The sequence below is a fragment of the Plectropomus leopardus genome, chromosome 17, assembly GCF_008729295.1.
Source record: "Plectropomus leopardus isolate mb chromosome 17, YSFRI_Pleo_2.0, whole genome shotgun sequence".
Classification (NCBI taxonomy): Eukaryota; Metazoa; Chordata; class Actinopteri; order Perciformes; family Serranidae; genus Plectropomus; species Plectropomus leopardus.
The window spans coordinates 5374136-5393237 of record NC_056479.1 but is presented as its reverse complement, the minus strand read 5'-3'; the positions used below and the strand labels follow the sequence as shown (position 1 = coordinate 5393237).

Sequence of the window (19102 nt, the reverse complement as noted above, 5' to 3'; positions counted from 1 at the left end):
ATGTACAGACCAGCCAGTTCATTCCTCCTCACTGCCTGTTCCTACAGTATTTATCACTTTTTTGTGAGAAACACTGGAGGCCCAGTGTTGAATAATTGCACCAGTGCACAGTAAGATCCCTAAATGGGACTTTATTGATATAGATAAGATTATGTAACGACGCTATAGTCTGTGGTAAAATGTCCTAGTTTGTAATTAGGCTGAACTGATTGTAAATCCAAAAGTGAGATTATTTCTGTTTTTCGAGCAGTTCTCCCTCCAACAAAACAAAAGTTGCACATTCCTCCACAAACAGATGTAGAACAGATTTTAGTAGTGAACACATGATGCACTTTATATTTCACAAACACATTTCAGATCACAGGCTGGTCTTCAGGTCCAAACTGTCTTAATTGCACTGGTGGTAGATAAGTAGAAGTTATTAACTTTAGTTAGTTGTGTCTGAACTGGCTGCCAAGGATATTCACAGTAATAACAAACATGGTGTTTATTCTACTCAGTATTTCTCAGTCTTCAAACTTAATATAGGATGTTCAAGTTTTAGAGTGGAGACTGGCTGTGTGAAATCATAGACTGTACATATACACAGTCTATGTGTGAGAGCATTAGCACTTTATGAACTTTAAACTATGCTGGATTCTCCTGTTTTAAAATTGCACAGTGAAGAAAAAATATTTTGTGCTTATTAATCCAAAACGTCATTATTGTTAGAGACCATAGACTGTATATAAAGTTTTTAAAGTCTTTATATACAGTCTATGATAGGGACATAAATATATAAACTATGCAAATGTTTAAAAGCTGTTATGATGCTTCGTCATTAAAAACATGTTTAGCTCTTTATCTTTGGCTTATCTGTTATATTCTGGGGGTTTCATAATGTATTTTATTTATTCATATTTATATTTTTTTCTGTAATAAATATCAAAACTTTATTGTCACTGTCGACGTCGGGCGTGTCTCCCGATGACGCGTTTTACATCATATGTGAAAACCAAAACATCTGTTGGCGAGACAACTTGTAGCTAGGTAGATAGCCACGTAGCTGCATCACAAGCAATATCTATTTTGCCATATATATTTGTTAATACACCATCACTGCAGTGAGGGTGGTGAAACAGCGGCACAGGTATGTGAGTGTACTGTTATTAATTATGTATGTGTGTACCATATTAGTCAGCTCTGCTCGCTGATATCATGTTAAACACAGGGGGTTGTTAGCTAGAGAGGCAGCTAACGTTAGCTACACGTTAGCAATAATTCCCATAAGATAGCAGCCAAAATGTAGGCGAATATAAACTGTGTCATTACGTTCATTTTGTCTCTAGTGTCAGCAGAGACGTGCAATGAGAAGCATAACATGTTAACACGGATACAGGTAGCTGAAAGACCTGAACCAGGGTACGCAGTGCAAAGTGATCGATCTGTTTTGGGGCATTTAGTTTTCAGTAACTCAGGCAGTAAGAAATATTCGGGGTTTACTGCCCACATCCTACCCCAGGGCCAAAATAACAGTAAACATAGCGTAACTTGAAGGTTTAAAATCGGCCCTGAGGAGGCAGATCTGCAGGTGTCCCAGGTCGGTCCTATGTCGGCATGCACACTCACACTCCCCCAATTATTGTCCGACAGGTGCGTTATTTGTTAGAGGAGGGGGTGGCTGGGGTGTGACTTCATTTATTTTTGTAATAAATGCTTTATACTCTTCTCCTTCAGCCTCACTGAGTGACAGGGAGAAGTACATGACCCTCCCTTATTACTATAAATAACCGTAATTTACAGCTCTGGCTACGATAAATGTGATTTTATATTAAAATTCTTTTATCTTTAAAATCAAATGAAGAACATAATCTAAAGAAACGTGTCTTTCAATCAAAGTCTACAAAAAACATGCCTTTAAAACCTACTTGCGGGCTTTGGGGTTCTGAGGATATTAAAAATAAAAACGATATACAACCATTTAAAGATGAACGTCCCTCCCCACGACAACAAACCCACAGCTCCTTCCCCAGTGCTTAAAAAATGAATCTAAAAATCTGAGGTGCCTCTTTCATTTTGCACCACCCCCTCCCTTCTCTGATGAACAGCCCCTTACCCAAATAATATAACTTGAAATAAGTTTTTAGACTGCTCAGATTTTTAAGAAATAGTGTTAATGTCTCATCACAACAAATAATATTTTAACAGACTTGTTACAAAACTAAATGGATAAAAGGGAGAACAGACACATGAATGATTTTTCTTTTAAATTAGTAGTGTTTTTAAATTGTTTTTCCACATGCTGTGTTTACACATCATCAAGTTGATACAAATATTCCAAGTCAGTATGGCTCACATCCAGGCAAGCAAGTGCACTCCCTCCTTTACCACATGTTTTTTGTGTCTTATTATTTATATAAAGTATGGTACCAAAAACATAAACTACACCAATGGAATGTAGGCGATTTCCATTAAATCTTTAAAGTTAAGTCACTAGTCATTAGTTAAAAGTAAAAACATAATTAATTTGTGTGTTTATTGATGTCACAGGTGGCAGGAAGCAATGTTGAAACAGTTTCTCTGATACTGTCAGATTATAACCGAAGGTTACAAGTTGGTCGATAACAGTATGAGTTTATTTTACCGTAACATTGACGCTGATATTTTATGGTGCAGATGAAGTAATTTATTAGAAACTAAAAGAAGCTGTCAGTACCTCCATATCTGGTGAAATATTCAAAATCAATATCCTGCACTTTAGCTTTTAAAATAAGTTAAGTCACTCCTGTCAGACTTTTCCCAGAGACTCTTTAAACTGCAGTTATTAACACTCACTCTTAACTGTTTACACACCTCAGTGTTTAAACATCTTCTTGGTCCTGAATAACTGTTTTTATATTTTCCAGTCAGAATTTGAACCACCACACTAAGCGCTCTCTGTAAGCTCTGATGATCTCTGTTTCTGATCTTCTTGTCTCAGTTTCTGCCCTGGCCTGCCGGATCTGAGCGTCAGTCAGGATAGGGAAGCAAAGTGGAGCGGCAGCTGCCGCCGGTGCAGCAAGCCTGGTGGACAAAATGTCAGAAAGTCCTGAGAAAAGCGTCTCGGTGTCGGCTCAGGAGCTGAAGGAACAGGGCAACCGCCTGTTTCTCAACCGCAAGTACCTGGAGGCTGCTGCCTGCTACAGCAGAGCCATAGTAAGTGTTGGGGAACATGAACGGGTCACAGTGTTTTAATGTCAGTCTGCATCTGTGTATGTAACGTCCTTTTCAAAAAGCCAGAATCCATGCAACATCCCAGTATTTCTGCCAAATTTGTCTCTCAAAATGATTGCTTTGTTTTATTTAGAGAAAAGGGAATCATACCTGATTGAACACCAATAAAATAATAATGATTCAGAAAGTACATTTTCATTATTTTCATTATTATTATTTATATATTTTTGAGTATAAAAACATTGGCACTGAAATCTACTTAAATGTTTTCCCTTATTTTCCCGCTTTTCATTCTCCATTTTTTGATCATCATTTTGACTATCCATTCTTCTACTGTGGGAGGATCGGGATGCAACCAGTGTTTAGTGATGTCTTTCTTAGCTGCGGTTGTTATTATTCTCAATAAATATTGATTAGTATTTCCTATAAAAAAAAGTCAGCGTTGCCCAGGATAAATGTGTTTCATGTTTCCCCCTCTCTCAGACCCACAGTCCATCTGTCCCTGCGTACTACACCAACCGAGCGCTGTGTTACGTGAAGCTGCAGCAGTACGACAAAGCTCTGACAGACTGCAGACACGCACTGGAGCTGGACAGCCAGTCAGTCAAAGCGCACTTCTTCATGGGCCAGTGTCACCTGGAGATGGAGAACTATGACGAAGCCATAGGCAACCTGCAGAAAGGTACATGGGATATTACCAACTTTTAAATGTAACATTTAGGCGCTGAATTAAAGTACAAATTCAACATTGAATACATTTACCTGTCATGCCTTAAGTACTCATGACACTTATATATACATTGAGGACTTTTACTTGTACTTGAGTATGTTCATCATGGGGTTTAGTGCTTTTACTTAGCTAAAGGATCTGAATACTTTTTCCACCACTGCTGACTTTAGACCTCATTTTAAACAGATTTTAGTTGTTCAGTATTTTGTAATTTTGGTTAAATATACTGTAGATCCAAATCCTTTACACACACAATGAAAGAATTGTGATACATTCATCTCTATGTTTGTTTTCCAGCTTATAACCTGGCAAAGGAGCAGCGTCTCAACTTTGGTGACGACATTCCCAGCGCTCTGCGGATCGCTAAGAAGAAACGCTGGAACAACATGGAGGAGAGGAGGATCAACCAGGAGAGCGAGCTGCACGCCTACCTCACCAAGCTCATCCTCGCTGAGAAAAAGAGGCAGGTCAAATAGAGGCTCTAAAATAGGCTTTAATATAGATTTGGTGGTTCCAAATCTTATTCATCTTGATCCTGAAGTTGAGTATGTGTTGTTTAATCTGCAGAGAGCTGGAGGGCTGCCGACAGACACAGGAAGACAAGTCAGACGACAGCAGAATTCAACACAATCCAAACGAGATCCACACAAAACATGTAAGTTTTTCATTGTGATTACCTTTGCCATTAAAACACAGAGATTTGTGGACTTGATTGAGCATTTATTTGAAAGCAGACGGTGTAGCGATCACTAACATCACACCGAAGAAAAAGTAACTGTTCAGACTCTTCCTACCCTTACTGCTGCTGGCAGACGATGTGTTAGTACAGTGTGTTGTCGGATCATCAGGTCAGGTCCACTCCTTATCCTGCCCTTTCACTTTTCTGTGTTTTTGCAAGAAACGCACAAACCTGAAAACTCTGTATGGATCTTACTTGTAACACTCTGTAGAATTAATATGACAAAACCATATGAGATCAGTACAAATATCAGTAGGGACAATAAAGCAGCGTGTTGACATTGTTAGGAACACGTTTCTACTTCAGATATAAACCATATACGTCTTTGTTAGTCACGTCATGACTCTTTCTGTGACTCATTCATTATAGTCCAGTCTGTTAGGCGCAGCTTAGGTTCAGGTTACTTTATTTGTACCTGTTGGTAGATTTGGTTTGTAGTATAAAGTGCAAGGCACACAGACAACATTCAGGATAAAACATGACAAGAAGATGTAAGATAAAACAATTAAGTGTTAATCAATGTATTTAGTATGTAATAAACACCAATGAAAACACTAAACTACAAAACCAAACCCTGAAATAAAAAGAGTATAAAACTATGAAATAAATAAATCATGAATACAGGCTCCAAACTGATCTTGTGCAACTGTGTGCAATGTTTCCACAGCTTGTTTACCAGTGTGATGACAGCTGGAACAAAGCTGTTCAGTTTGTATTGAATCAACTGAGTGATCCTTTTTGGAGGATGTAGTTTCTGCTGCTGCTGAACTGTATGACATTAAACAGAGAGGCCTTAGTAATATTTAATATACTTTTATGGATGTAAATGGAGTGTGAAAATATTCTAGAAACACCTCTTATCACAACCTTAAAAAAGGTTTAATTGCAAGGATGTTGTACAGCCCTTTATCTATCTACCTCATAAAAACATCACTTTTACCAGTTAATTTAATATTCTTATGTACAATCCAGCCCTTTTATAACAGTGAGGTAAAACTAAGTAACAGCGAGCGCTGAACCTGAAGAACAAGCTCACAGTCAAGCATGAGGACGGCTATTACTCTTAGTGGGCGACACTTTTTAAGAATAAAGTTTTGTTTTGCTGTAACTCGTTAATCAGTTCATAGCTGCTGTCTTTGTACAGGACTTCAGGCTGATCAATAAAGTTACAATCGCATTTGGCTTTTACGAGAGGTAAAGTAATCACACTAAAAGCTTCTGGAAACTCCCTGGAATTAGTGTTAAAGTAGACATCAATTTGACAGTGAAGGTATTCTGACTGTAATATATATTGATTCTTCCATTTGTATGCCATACTAAGAACCCTTAACCTGTTTATATCTGATTAACCTAAAATTTGTTTTTTCTACAGGACAAGTATCTCTCAGACATGGAGGAGCTGTTCTGTCAAGTAGACGAGAAGAGGAAGGTCAGTGTTAAGAAATTCAATTTCTTTTTCTTTTTTTCATTATTATTTGATTTGATGAGAAAAGTTTTCTGTATTGTGTTTGTTGTGTGTTTGACAGAAGCGAGAGATCCCAGACTTCCTGTGTGGAAAGATCAGCTTTGAGTTGATGAGGGAGCCTTGCATCACTCCCAGTGGAGTCACTTATGACAGAAAAGACATTGAAGAGCACCTGCAGGTAAAATACTTTCGTAAAAGTACCTTACTCTAAAAAAAATACTCCGTTACAAGAGAAGTCCTGCATCAAAAATGTTAAATATGGAAGTGTAATCAGGAAAATGATCTAAAGTATTAACGGTAGAAAAAATGTCCCTAGTGACTGTTATGTCAGTCAGTCAGTCATTTTCTGTAGCCGCTTGTCCTCGTAAGGGTTGCGGGGGGGCTGGAGCCAATCCCAGCTGTCATCAGGCGGAAGGCGGGGTACACCCTGGACAGGTCGCCAGACTATCGCAGGGCCGACACATATAGACAAACAACCATACACGCTTGACTGTTATGTTCAATACAAACATAAAAATACCAAAAATGGGAGAAATGAGAACATGTTGTTGTTGTGTTGCAGCGAGTCGGCCATTTTGACCCGGTGACGCGCTCTCCTCTGACCCAAGATCAGCTCATCCCAAACCTGGCCATGAAGGAAGTCATCGATGCTTTTATTTTGGAGAATGGATGGGTGGAGGACTACTGACCAATGAAAGCAGAGGAAGGGAAGTGATTCTGACAGTTTCAGAGGGCCTGCTTGAGCTGTAGTTAGTTTAAACAATCACATCAAATCACATGATCTGTTAAAATTTAGCATCCTGTTACAGTGTGATGATCTGAGTCCTGTAGAAATCATCAGACAGCTTCCAGAGCAAAAAAACAAACTCAGTTCCTTTAGAATAACTAAAGTTATAATAAGTGATTTACAGGGAAAAGAGACCCGAAGAAAAGAGAATATAGACAACATAAAGAAATAATAATAGACCCAAGATCAGCTCATATCATCCTTGGCCTTGTCAGTAGGGTCCTCACAACCCCCCCCAAAAAAAACAAATTTACAAAATCAAGAAAAAGCCAAAGAAAACTAACAAAGTTTTAAGATGTGTCACCAGAGGTCGCTGTATGTTAACCCTTTGAAACCTCAGCAAATTGACAGGCTTGCTGGGGCATTGAGCAACAAAGGAAGAATAACCTGAAAATTATCAAGAAATTAGTAAAAGGTACAAGAAAATTACCTGAAAATGTGTAAATACATTAGAAAAGGAAATGACCCAGATAAGGTGCTTTAAAATTCTAATAATTGTATAATAATTTCACAACAATAATTGTTCATAATTAATTATGATAATTCCAAATTTAGTTTTTCCTTAGCAATTTACTAATTTCTTGCAACTTGTGGAACTTTATATTATACTTTAGTTATTTATACCACGTTGCTCACTGCTTTTTCCTTTTTATTGAAAGAAATTGCACCAGTGTGCTCAGGATTTAAAAGTTTAAATACTTATGAAAAGAGTCTGAAAGCAGCTCAAGAAAAGTGATGTTGTGAGGTTTAAAGGGTTAAACCTGGATGAAGTACTCTGAAGTAGCAGTACTTTGTTCAAAAAATTGTATCTTAAATTCAAAATTGTGGAAACTTGAGATCAAAAGTAGAAATACTCATTATTTTCATTCTGAATGCATTAATGTGATATTTTTCTAATTTTAACTGAATAATCTGTTTGTTGTTTTTTTTTAAAGATAAGTTTAATTAAGTTAATTAAGTTGCTGGTATGTTTTCTACTTTAAATCTTAATTTGAAGGTTTAAGTGGGATTAAATGAAAAACTTCAAGTATTGTACAAGTACTTCCAGAGTTATACACAAGAACGATATTTGAGTAAACATACTTAGGACGCACCACCAAGGTGTCTGTTATTGATTCTGAGGCCTTTTCAGTACAGCTTCATGAATTTCAGTGCAACCTAACTGATTCTGTTCAAAGAGCAGGCACCGAAAATAATATGCGAACAGATGAAACTGCAGCTTTAAAGCATTTTCCTGCTGCTGGAGACAGATTTGGACAAAGAAGCACTTTAAGTTAAACCCTCAAAGTTCAAGTGTACAATGTTGATTTGTACCAAAAAGTTCTCTGGATACGAAAATATGCAGCATCAGAAACTTCAGCAAAGTTATTGAAGTTTCAAATTATCTAACAAATACTCACAATAATCTCCTCCAGAGTCTGTGAATATGTAAATATTTTCCATTTTAAAAGATTGTCTGTTGTCTCCTTCTTCACTGAAAAGTCCACTCTGAGTCTGACTTATTTTAGTTTCATACTGTGATTGGCTGTAAAACCCTGCAGGTGTTAAACTGAGATTCAAGATGAGCCGAGATGGAGGTGAGAACAAACTGCACAGACATCACAGAACACACGTCCAATCAGAATATTAACCAGTTAATGCACAGTGAAATCATTTAACTTCATGATTTACACTCACAGGCAGTGAAATTTAAGCCTGAACTGGAAAAAAGCAAAAGGCAAATAATGAAGTGAGATTCTGGAATTTATCGTCTGGGAACAATGAAAAACTAAACTCTGACTGTTCAACAGCTCCTTTTTGTTTCTGTCTTGTGACCAGCAAGACCAACCAGTAATACCAGTTAGAGCTCAACATCACTAACAGGAACAATAACGTTCGTGTGAGCATTGTTTAATCTGATGAGCGTGAGCGTTCGTCGTTTCGCTGTTTCTCTAATAAACAATCTCTGATTGGCAGCATTTGAGAATAACTCAGTGTTGAGTAACAGTTACTGTAGTAATCTCTCTCATATTTAGGTGACCACATACTGAAGAAAACATACTTCCAATATTAAATTCAACCTCAGCCAGTATTCCCCCGGTCAGCACTGAGAAAGAATTCAGGATCAGATTTTTTGAGTGAAACAACTGTTAGGCCTCTTCTAAATGGATGAAGATTTCAAATGAAGACTTATTTTTGTCCTTCAAGCTTTGTGTGAAGAGCTGAGAGAGCTGTCGTGGCTCTCCAGAGTGATCAAACTGCTGAATACAATCAGATTACTTTACCTTAGAGTAATCAGATTATATATGAAAACTGCACTGCTGGTGCTGATCATTGTTCAGAGTATGAAAGTGTTTGCTGGCAAACTAAAAAGAGAAATTGTCGAGGCTGATTTAGACGGAGCGAGTGTGTTTGGATTGTTGCGAGAAACTCGTCACTTTGTGGAGGGACCAGTTTTTGCTGTAAATAATCAGTAAATTAAGATGTTACTTAGTGTGTTTTCAGATTTTTTTTCTCTTTTTTATACTCTGGTGAAGCATCTTGTGAAAAAAAACTATTTTTTGCTTGTTTTGTTTCGTTGTTGTCTTTGTTTTTACTGTTGCTGTGTATTAAAGCTAGCGTGCACACATTGTTTCAGTCATCTTACGTCAGTGTGAGACGACTGCGCTCTCACACTGGAACCTGATTACATCATTAAGCCTGCCGTTATTGGTTCAGTACATTTCACTTGTTTTAGAAAATATTGTATATTTTAAATGTGTTTTTTTCTTTCAAAATGTGATCATTACATTTCAGCTTTGACTCAGTCAGTTAATGTCAGATTTTCTGTGTGATACTGTAATGACGACTAAAGGGAGCACATTTAGTTCTTATGTGTCTTTGTTTTCTCTCAGCATGTCGTTTTCAGTTGCAGTGAGACATCTTACAGCACAGGAGATCTTTGAACGATCAACTTGCTGCAGAATAATGTTTGAAGTTGCTGTGATAAAAAATAAATGTTCCATGATTTCTACAGACACTTGAAACGTTTTTTTGTATCCAGACTGTAATATGTTATAAGCTGTTTGATGGAGTGTAATGACTGTTCATGTTTCCCTCAGGATGAAATATCATAACTTTGGTGATCATCTGACTTTTCATCCAGCGCCATCATCAGGTCAGCATTTTAATTTCCCCACTACATTCCCATCAGCCTTTGCTGGACTCGTGGAAACTAGATGCATGATATTGTCACTGTAAAATCTTTAAACGTTGTCAACGGAATCATAGAAATGATCTGCAAACAATTAAATACAAACATCTTTATTCTGGAAAAGACACTGATTGGATCACATGTTTTGTGCTTTATTAATTCAACAAAGTTCAACTGACTTAAGAAAAAATAATAATGACATAATTCTCATGTATTTTCATTGACAGGTGACAGGAATGTAACTCACCGCTGTGTGTGAAAATTTGCAGATTATCGCCGCTCCTTAGCTCCTTCGGTCATTAAAACACTTTTTTATTGTTTCATTATTAGAAAGCATGGCTTAATTCAAAGATTAAGAAAAAAGATTCACCTGGAATGTAAGTGCGATGCTTCAGACTAAAATATGACCCCAGAAGTCACAGTTCATCACCTGAAAATATCAGATATACATAATATCCACTCTTTGTTTTTGGATCCCTGTGACAGACTGAAAAAACAGATGAGATGATTTCCTTTGATTAAAAAATACTGGCGATGGAGCTCAGCCGAGGAAGGTGGAGATGAAAACGCTGGTGTCCAGGTTGAGTGTTGCATGCCACCAGCGGTCGGGGAAATACAGCACCTGAAGGAGAATCAGCAAAAATATTTCTGCAAACACAGGTGAGTTTGAACTATGTGCTTCTACTGGTTTCTGTGTAGATGATGCTGCTGCTTTATACTGGAGTCAAATTACTGCAGACAGCAGCTAAAACACACTGGTTTAGTCACCATGTGAAGAGTGTTTTAAAAGTTTTAATTTAGAATTCAATGTAAGAAAACATCTTTTAACAGAGATCATCGTGGAAAATGGACTGCAATTATCAGGGCGTCTGCAGGTCATTGAAATGTCTTTCATTTTATAGATATATTAGGCCTTAAAAGTTATTAAATAGTCTTAGATTTGATTTTGTGAGAGCTTCAGTTCCACATTCAACATTTTATCCAATTAATTTATCCATCTTTTAGCTTATTTGTATCAAAATAAGTGGAGCTTTTCTCTGTAAAAATCCACAAATCTTCTGATAGTGTCCTCTCACTTAATTCTTCACAAAATGTAGAGTAACCAAATTAACTCCAATAACTATATTCCTACATAAATTCTGCCTCTACAAGGGACCTTACTAATGTACCACTCACCTTTATCTTACCTGCAATTCTTGAATTAAAAAAAAAGATGATTTTTCCAAAAATCTGTGTTAAATTTGGTCTAAACTTCTCTTGAAAAGGTCTGAAATGAAATGTAAGAGTCTGATACCCGTAGACTTATGCTTTTGAGTTTATCATTCAGGTCTAACAAATGTGTTAAGTGCACTTCATTAATCATTAATCATACAAAGCTGATTTCGTAAGTTTAACCCTTAAGAACCTGGAAGGACATCAGTTTTCTTGTGCTGCGCTCAGATGCATTTCATAAGCATTTAAACCCATGGAACTTGAAAAAATTGCTTTGATTTCATTTTAAAAACATGGGCAAAAGGTAATGAGCGACTTGGCAAGAAAAAAAAGTTAGTAAAAGGTGAAAAGACAATTATTTAAAAAATTAGCTGTGTGGAGTTTTTTTGATTAAAACCCCGCAAAAATGTCCAGAGAACTATATTTATATTTCTTACAATTACATTTTTGAAATTAAATATATATATATATATACTTTTTCACACTTTGTTAAGGTCATTTTCTTGTCTGTTTTTTTTTACTCTTTTTTTGTGTGCTTATTTTCAGGTAATTTTCTTGTAACTTTTTACCAATTTCTTGCTCATCTTTGGGCCATTTCTTGTTAAGTTGCTCAGTGCCTTCTTCCCATGTTTTGAAAGAAATTAAGCCAATCTGCTCAGGTTTGAAAGGGTTAAGTATATTAAATCCTACATCCATGTTTATGTACATGTGTGCAGTCTTCCTCACAGTCTTTGCTGACTGCAGAAACTGTTTAATCGCACTGACGGGCGTCTTAAACTCCACAGGGAACCTTTAAGTTAGTTAGTAGTTAACTGTCTCAGTGAACTAAAATGAACAATAACCGAAAACTATTTCTAAAAAACTGCACGGTGCAGCGGCTGCTGTATAAAACACAGTTTGTTTACCTCTCCAGGTCTGATGGTGCACTCCAGCGGAGCCTCCTCCTCGGGCAGGTTGGGGTAGGTCTCCGTCACCCAGGACAGGGTGGTGTGGTTTGGGTGGAAATGGGGCTCCTTGTCAGGCGGGTAGAGGAACCAACGCTGTGTGATTACAACATAATCATTCATTCAACGAAAAGATGCTAAAAGTAAGATGTTTATTTGTGTTCATATGTCAGCGGATTCAGGATCAAGACATACAAATGAACAAACATGCAGAAAATTAAATCCAATCTTTTTTTTTTTTTTTTTTTTACCTTTCTTCCATAGATGACTTCAGAGTAACCAGGACCGTGCCAGTGAAAGGGGACTCCTGTTCCTGCACCTGAACACGACACGCAGATCTGCAGTTTGGCCCTCTAATGGTATAAATCATTTTTAAAATTTCTGATTTGATGCATGTGAGTCAAAGAAAACAAAACAGTCTCTATATTAAAACTCTGAGAGACACAACATTTCATTCCAAAATCCTACAAGGGAAATTAATGTGTATAGACACGGAGGCAATTCAAAGTGCTTTACATAAAACATAAAAAAGTCTAAACACAGAGGACAAATAAAACAGGAAATAAGTTAATCTATCTAAGACAGAATACATTTAAAAAACAAAAATGTGGAAATACAGTATATTTTAAAGATTTAACAGGCACAGAAACATAAAAATAATATTTTTAAATTACCTTGGAGACAAGATTTCTTTGTCTTTTTTGTTGATGCTCTTTTCCTAATAGATAATAGTTTGAAGTTCGATGCCACAGAACTTTAACTGACACTTTAACCCTGATGAGAGTAACAGACAGGAAGAGTGAAATCCTGCAGGACTCTCAGTCTGCAGAACAAACACTGACCTGCAATCCCAAAGCTGTACGCTCCGCTGGTGTGAGGCAGGACGTACGAGAGGAGACTCATACACGTCGAACAAACCGTGCCACTCTGTAAAGTTGTTGTCTCCAAAAAAGTACAGCGTGTCTGTAGAAGTAGGAAACATGGACCTCTTTCAAACAACATCTGATAAAAGCCTGACATATCTTAGCTCCAAAAACTACGTAATACTCATCAGTGAGCCACACTGTTGCACTGTGACATGTTCTGTCACTACCATGATGACACACACTGTAGTTTATTTTGACTCAGTCCATCATAGTATAATGTCCTACTGCTGTAAATACGTGAGAGAGCACCAAGTATGAATTAATCCGCCGCTGAAAATAGTCCCCAACAAATGCTTAATTTATCCTTTATTTGATAAAAACTACAGTTAACACTTTAAAAAATAATGTGAAAAAAGTTAAAATAACAGGTTTAGGAGGAATCAACTGTGTTTATAATAATGTTAATTAAGTATATAACACTTTAATATTCTTTATAAATGTGGAAAAATTTGTTGAACAAATTTAATTTTTACTAGTTATCAATATAGAACTGTGTGTTCATAATTACGGTAACAGCACATACCACTCAAAAAATCCTCTTAAATAATGTGAAAAACTTAATTTAATGAGGAGTCAACTTAAAAATGTGTGTTTGTAATTATGGTAATCAAGTACTAAAGTTTTTAAGTTGATAACCCATACAAGTTAATTTTGTTCCTTCTAAGTTTATTGATTATCATATTTATGAACACATGTTTTAAGTTAATTACTCATAAAAATAAAGTTCCAACAATTTGTTTCACATTATTTAAAGGATTTTCAAAGTAACATGAAAATTGATTGAAAAATGATTTATATCTTCAATAGGAACCAATGGGCTTGGAGCTAAAAGAGCCACAGACAGGAAGTCAGGACAGTATTGAGAGACGGACAAACATGCACAACAAGAAGAAAAATACAGAACATATCGACCCGTGACCTTCAGTCTAAGATGTGCTGCATTACTGGTGAGTTTCTGGGAATTTTTCATACTTGATTTCTTTAAGTCTTGTCTCTAAAAGTGTGCACATTCAAAATTTAATACAAATTATAAACTTTTCATGTCCAGTCAGGTTTATTTATAAAAATCCCCAAATTATCAATTACAAATTAGCCTCAAAGAGCTTTATGATCAAACAAATCACGTCTTCTGTCCTGGAACTTTTTTGTTCAGGTGAGGCAAAAAATTTTTTAAAAAACAACAAAAAAAACAAACAAAACCACATTAAAATTCCACAAAAATATTGTCAATCAGCATGTAAACCTGAAGCCTCCAGAGGTGGAAAAGTGTTTGAGCTCACCGCTGCCGAGAGTGTCCACAGACTGAGGCCTCAGTAACACGTCCACATACTCCTGCAGAGGGACGTCCACTAAAACATAGTGAAAATATTAAATAAAAGTACAAATCCCTGCGGATTCTGAGTGTAACATGCAGACTTGTGTTAGACATGCGTACCTTTCCTGTAAGAATAAGTGTTAGCTGTACTGAGCCGAACTCTCCGGGCGCCATATTCTTCTAGTAAACTCGACTTGGAGCACAACGACCTGAATTTCTAAAACACAGTCATAGGTATGAATATATATTCATATATTTATTTGACTTTAGTATTTTACTCTATTTTGACAGTCTGAATGTGTTGGGACAGTTTGTTGTGTTGTCTGTCTCCGCACTTTTTAAGCACTTTCAGATGAAATAATAAGGTTGAAATTGTGACTTTCAGATTTACTTTGAGAGAAATGGAGTAAATGTGGTTTTTGTATGAAAAACTTGATTTTTAAATACAGTCTGTATATAATAATATATAATAATATTTAAATATCTTCAGGTAACTTCACACATTTCTTGCCATTGTGTTGGGGCATTTCCTGAGCACACTGGATTCATTTGTTTAAAAAAAAAAAAAAAAAACATGGGGAAAAAGGCAAATAGCAAACCTTGGAAGAAATGTACCATATATAACAAAAACTTGACAGAAGTTGGCAGAGAAAGAGTTATCTGCTGGAGATAACGCTTTAAAAAAACTGTCCTGATACTCATAGACTGCGCTCTACAGTATGTACATGCTGGTAGTAGTAAGAAAAAAACAGTAGATTTTCTCAAGAAGTACTTTGAAACTGCACTTAATTACATTAAGTGCAGTTTCAGTGTACTTCTACTTTCCTTGAGTATTTCCATTTTATGCTACTTTATACTAATACTACATCTTTGAGGCAAATAATGCACCTTTTATTGTACTACAATATTTAGATTAAAGGGATAGTTTGGAATTTTTGAAGTGGAGTTGTCTGGAGTAATTTTCTATAGTCAGTGTTTTACATTCACTAGATGGTGGTCGGAAAGCTCCAAGTTTGGAGAAGCAGACTGGAGTCCGACCTGGAAGCAATGTACTGCTGTGGATGGGGGCCAGCAGCAAAATGCATTTTAGCCACCTGAAAAAATATCAATATCAGTTTAGGTGTATGCTATATTGAGAGTATTTTCAGCGCTTTAACTTTCCGTTAGATTTAATTAATGCTCGGTAACTTTCCGTGCATTTTGACAGGGAAGCCATCACCACTTCAGTTTCCCACTCTGCTCTTGTCAAAGCCACCAGACTCCATTCACAAAAACTGTCATTTTAGCTCAGTGAACACAGGAGCTGCTCGTCTGCTGCTACGACGATCCGTTAGTTTATGTTGTCTCGTGACTTTGGTGAATAAGAATTAACCATTTTACACAACAATAATACACAAACAAATGTACTGATCAACGCAGCGGTAGACCGCCAATTCTTGTTTTCATCAGTATTAAATCACGTTTTTTCTCAGTGGAGTCTGGCTTTGAAGACAGCGATACAACAGCTTTATTTTCCAGTTTGAAATCAGTGTCTGACATTAAGGTAAAGCGCCAAAAATATTCATAATACAACATAAACTAAAACTTACTGTGATTTTTCTAGGTGGGACTTTTTTTCAGGTGTTTAAAAATACATTTTAACATGAATGATTAAATGGCCCAGTCCGTACCGTGTTATCAGTGAGACCTCTGAGGATCACCGGTCTGCTGTATGCATATCTGAAGAAAAAGAATAAACAGAATACATGTGAGATTTCCTTTAAGCAGAAGTTTTAAAGAAATGAATGAGCGCTGGATTGCTGGCAGGACATAACAACTGATCTGTATGTGTAAACTTGGCATTTGAAAGCAGTTTTAACAGTTTCTGGACATTTCAGAGACCAAATATTTAATAATAATAACATCTCTATGTATAGAGCACTTTTAAATCATATGTACAAAGTGCTTCCCAGATCTAAAAAAAATTACAGAATAAAAGCAAAATATCATGAAGCCCTTCCTGTGCTCCCCTTATGACATGACCAAAATTTAAGAACATTAAACAGCACTGTGTACATGAACAGACGGGGGAGCAATTTCATTAATAAGTAAAATATAGATAAGAGGATCAAGCTCATATAAAAACTCCAGTAAAAGAAATAATTGTATATATATAAGCTGGTAGGATGCTAATAAAAGAGATGATCTCATATAAAACAGATTAAATGCCAATAAAAGAACAAACTCTTGAATTTTAAAACAGGTAAAAGTGCAAAGTACACGCAAGTGCATAAAATAGTCACACGGGGAAACTAAAGCAAGACCAATAAAAAATGTAATGACAATAAGTTCAAAATATAACACTGTCAAAAATAAATATTATTAAGATTAATAAAATGATTGATAGTAAAGTGATTTTGCAGCAGTAGCTGTGAGGGTGTTTCAGATGCCTCTGTGGTATTTTAAGTGGCTGTTAGTGTGTTTAGGATGATTGTTGTGGCTTTACTCGATAGTTTGCAGCCTAAAACCCAAGTACAGAGAGAATATCCACAATTCAAATATCTCAGACAAACTGTAAATCTCTTTATGTGCTGCAGTTTTTTTGGGGTGGGTTTGTTTTTAGAGACACGAGTTTATTTGTCATACGTACCTTTCAATGAACTGCCGATAAGAGAGTGAAGAGCCGTCGAACACATCGATGTTACAGGGACCCTCGTCCTGTAATCTGAAATCTGACTTTAATGACCTGAACACAGAGGCAGACGTGAGCGTTAGAACCACACACAGATCTCCCTCTACAGAAAAACGCATGTTGCATTTAGACGGTGAGATATGGAACTGTAGATGTTGCAAAGGAACTCTGGTCATGAATTTTATACCAAACACCTTCTAATTTTTTGTCTATTCTATCTTAGATTCAAGTTTAAAGAAGTTAATTTCAGTTTAATCCTAACGCCTTTTGTTAAAAGACAAGTAATCATTATAAATATTTCAGCCAAGATCAAATCCAGTTTGTTCCCCATTAAATTATTTAAATTGTGTCCATCTGCCTGTAGTGTAAAGACTCCACTACAATCCTGCATTTGAAACCTTTAATACGTATCATCAGCAGAATGTACTTTTAAATTCTGGGATTCTTAGATATGATTTAAAAAAGTCCAGACAACTAGATTTTATAATTATCTCACTTGATTGACATAAAATAATAACAAATAATAAATAATATTTAAATATCTTCAGGTAACTTCACACATTTCTTGCCAGTGTGTTGGGGCATTTCCTGAGCACACTGGATTCATTTCTTTAAAAAAAAAAAAAAAACAAGGAGGAAAAAGGCAAATAGCAAACCTTGGAAGAAATGTACCATATATAACAAAAACTTGTCAGAAGTTGGCAAAGAAAATGACCTGAAAAATAGTTTTAAATAGGGAAACAAATTATTTTAAATATGACCCAAATGGGGGTTATTGTTCCTGACGTGTTTAAATCATCTTGTTTTCAAAGTAATCGTTAAAATGACAGTATTTTAAATGTTTGATGTGAAGCTCAGTCACAGTAGCAGATATAGTGGCTAAACTGGGTAACATAATACAGGCGGTGCAGTTCACTTCATGATAAAATGATAATAATCAAACAAAAGTTAAAAAAAAAAAAAAAAGATAATAATAGTAATGTTTATAGTAGCTCCACGTGTGTGAATGTGTGTGTTTAGAGCTGACCCGGTGTAGGACACTCACCAGCCGCCTCCCATCATCTGCCGGCTCCGCTGCCTTCAGCCCGATCAAACACATCAGAGCAAACTGTGCGCATGTAGTGAACACAATGTTATATTCCATTTAAAACCGGAGCAGCGAACACAGACATTCAACAACGTTTAGGAGAAATTACAGTACATATTTCGCATTGTCCCTGAGAGTGAACTGTATTCTGACTTCCTGTCAGAGAGCCAATCAGAGAACACCACATTCATGTGAGCGCGTGCAGCGTTCAGGTACCGTGGGAGATATGAGCTCTACTTCATAACTCCGTTGTAACGACCAAGAGTTTGTTTTTTTATTTCTTAAAATGTATTTTTTTGTATTTTTTTTTTAACCAGCATAGTCAAGCAGTACAAATGTGAGCTACCTGTACTTTACTTGAGTATTTATATTTAATGCATTAAAAAATAAAAATATTTTCTATTTCTACTCACATTTCAGAGGAAATATGTTTTCCTTTCACTCCACACCATAAATGGGAAGATTTGCTGCTAGTCTTTTAACCTTTTATAATAGTTTTAATGTATTCTTAACGATTCTGAGGTTTGGACTACGGCTGCACTATTGTTTGCAACAACAGAGTTGTACCTTGTGTGGGATTACACAATATAGGCAAATAATGTGTAATCAATATACTGTAATATATATTATTATAATATACAAAAATGTATAATATTACATCATATTACAGCACATTCTGTTATATTTAATATATAATATAGTATATATAATATAATATAGTTTAATATAAAATGTCATATTTCATATTTCTGATTAATATTTTTTTACAATTTTACTAATAAAAATATGACTGAAGACATATTTTCTAGTACATACCAGTGGTGAAAGAAGCATTGAGTTTTTGAGCTAAATTAGTACAATA

At 36.0% G+C, this 19102-nt stretch overlaps 2 protein-coding genes across 2 annotated transcripts; one reads left to right on the top strand and one right to left on the bottom strand.

The window, feature by feature from the left end:
• Nucleotides 1-1019: 1019 nt before the first annotated feature.
• Nucleotides 1020-7084, top strand: LOC121956386 (E3 ubiquitin-protein ligase CHIP-like). The gene is made up of 8 exons (XM_042504567.1): nt 1020-1129; nt 2960-3174; nt 3676-3874; nt 4220-4385; nt 4490-4577; nt 6034-6090; nt 6188-6304; nt 6689-7084. The coding sequence occupies exons 2-8, from the start codon at nt 3055-3057 to the stop codon at nt 6812-6814; spliced, it is 873 nt and encodes a 290-aa protein (XP_042360501.1). The 5' UTR covers nt 1020-1129; nt 2960-3054; the 3' UTR covers nt 6815-7084.
• Nucleotides 7085-10179: 3095 nt separating this feature from the next.
• Nucleotides 10180-18428, bottom strand: jmjd8 (jumonji domain containing 8). Its single transcript, XM_042504572.1, is given in 11 exon segments — nt 10180-10707; nt 12203-12337; nt 12493-12560; nt 13084-13132; nt 13134-13204; nt 14448-14516; nt 14603-14699; nt 16153-16201; nt 17112-17207; nt 18199-18209; nt 18211-18428. Coding segments are annotated over 11 exon segments (813 nt in total). The 5' UTR covers nt 18298-18428; the 3' UTR covers nt 10180-10626.
• Between the last annotated feature and the right edge of the window lie 674 nt (nt 18429-19102).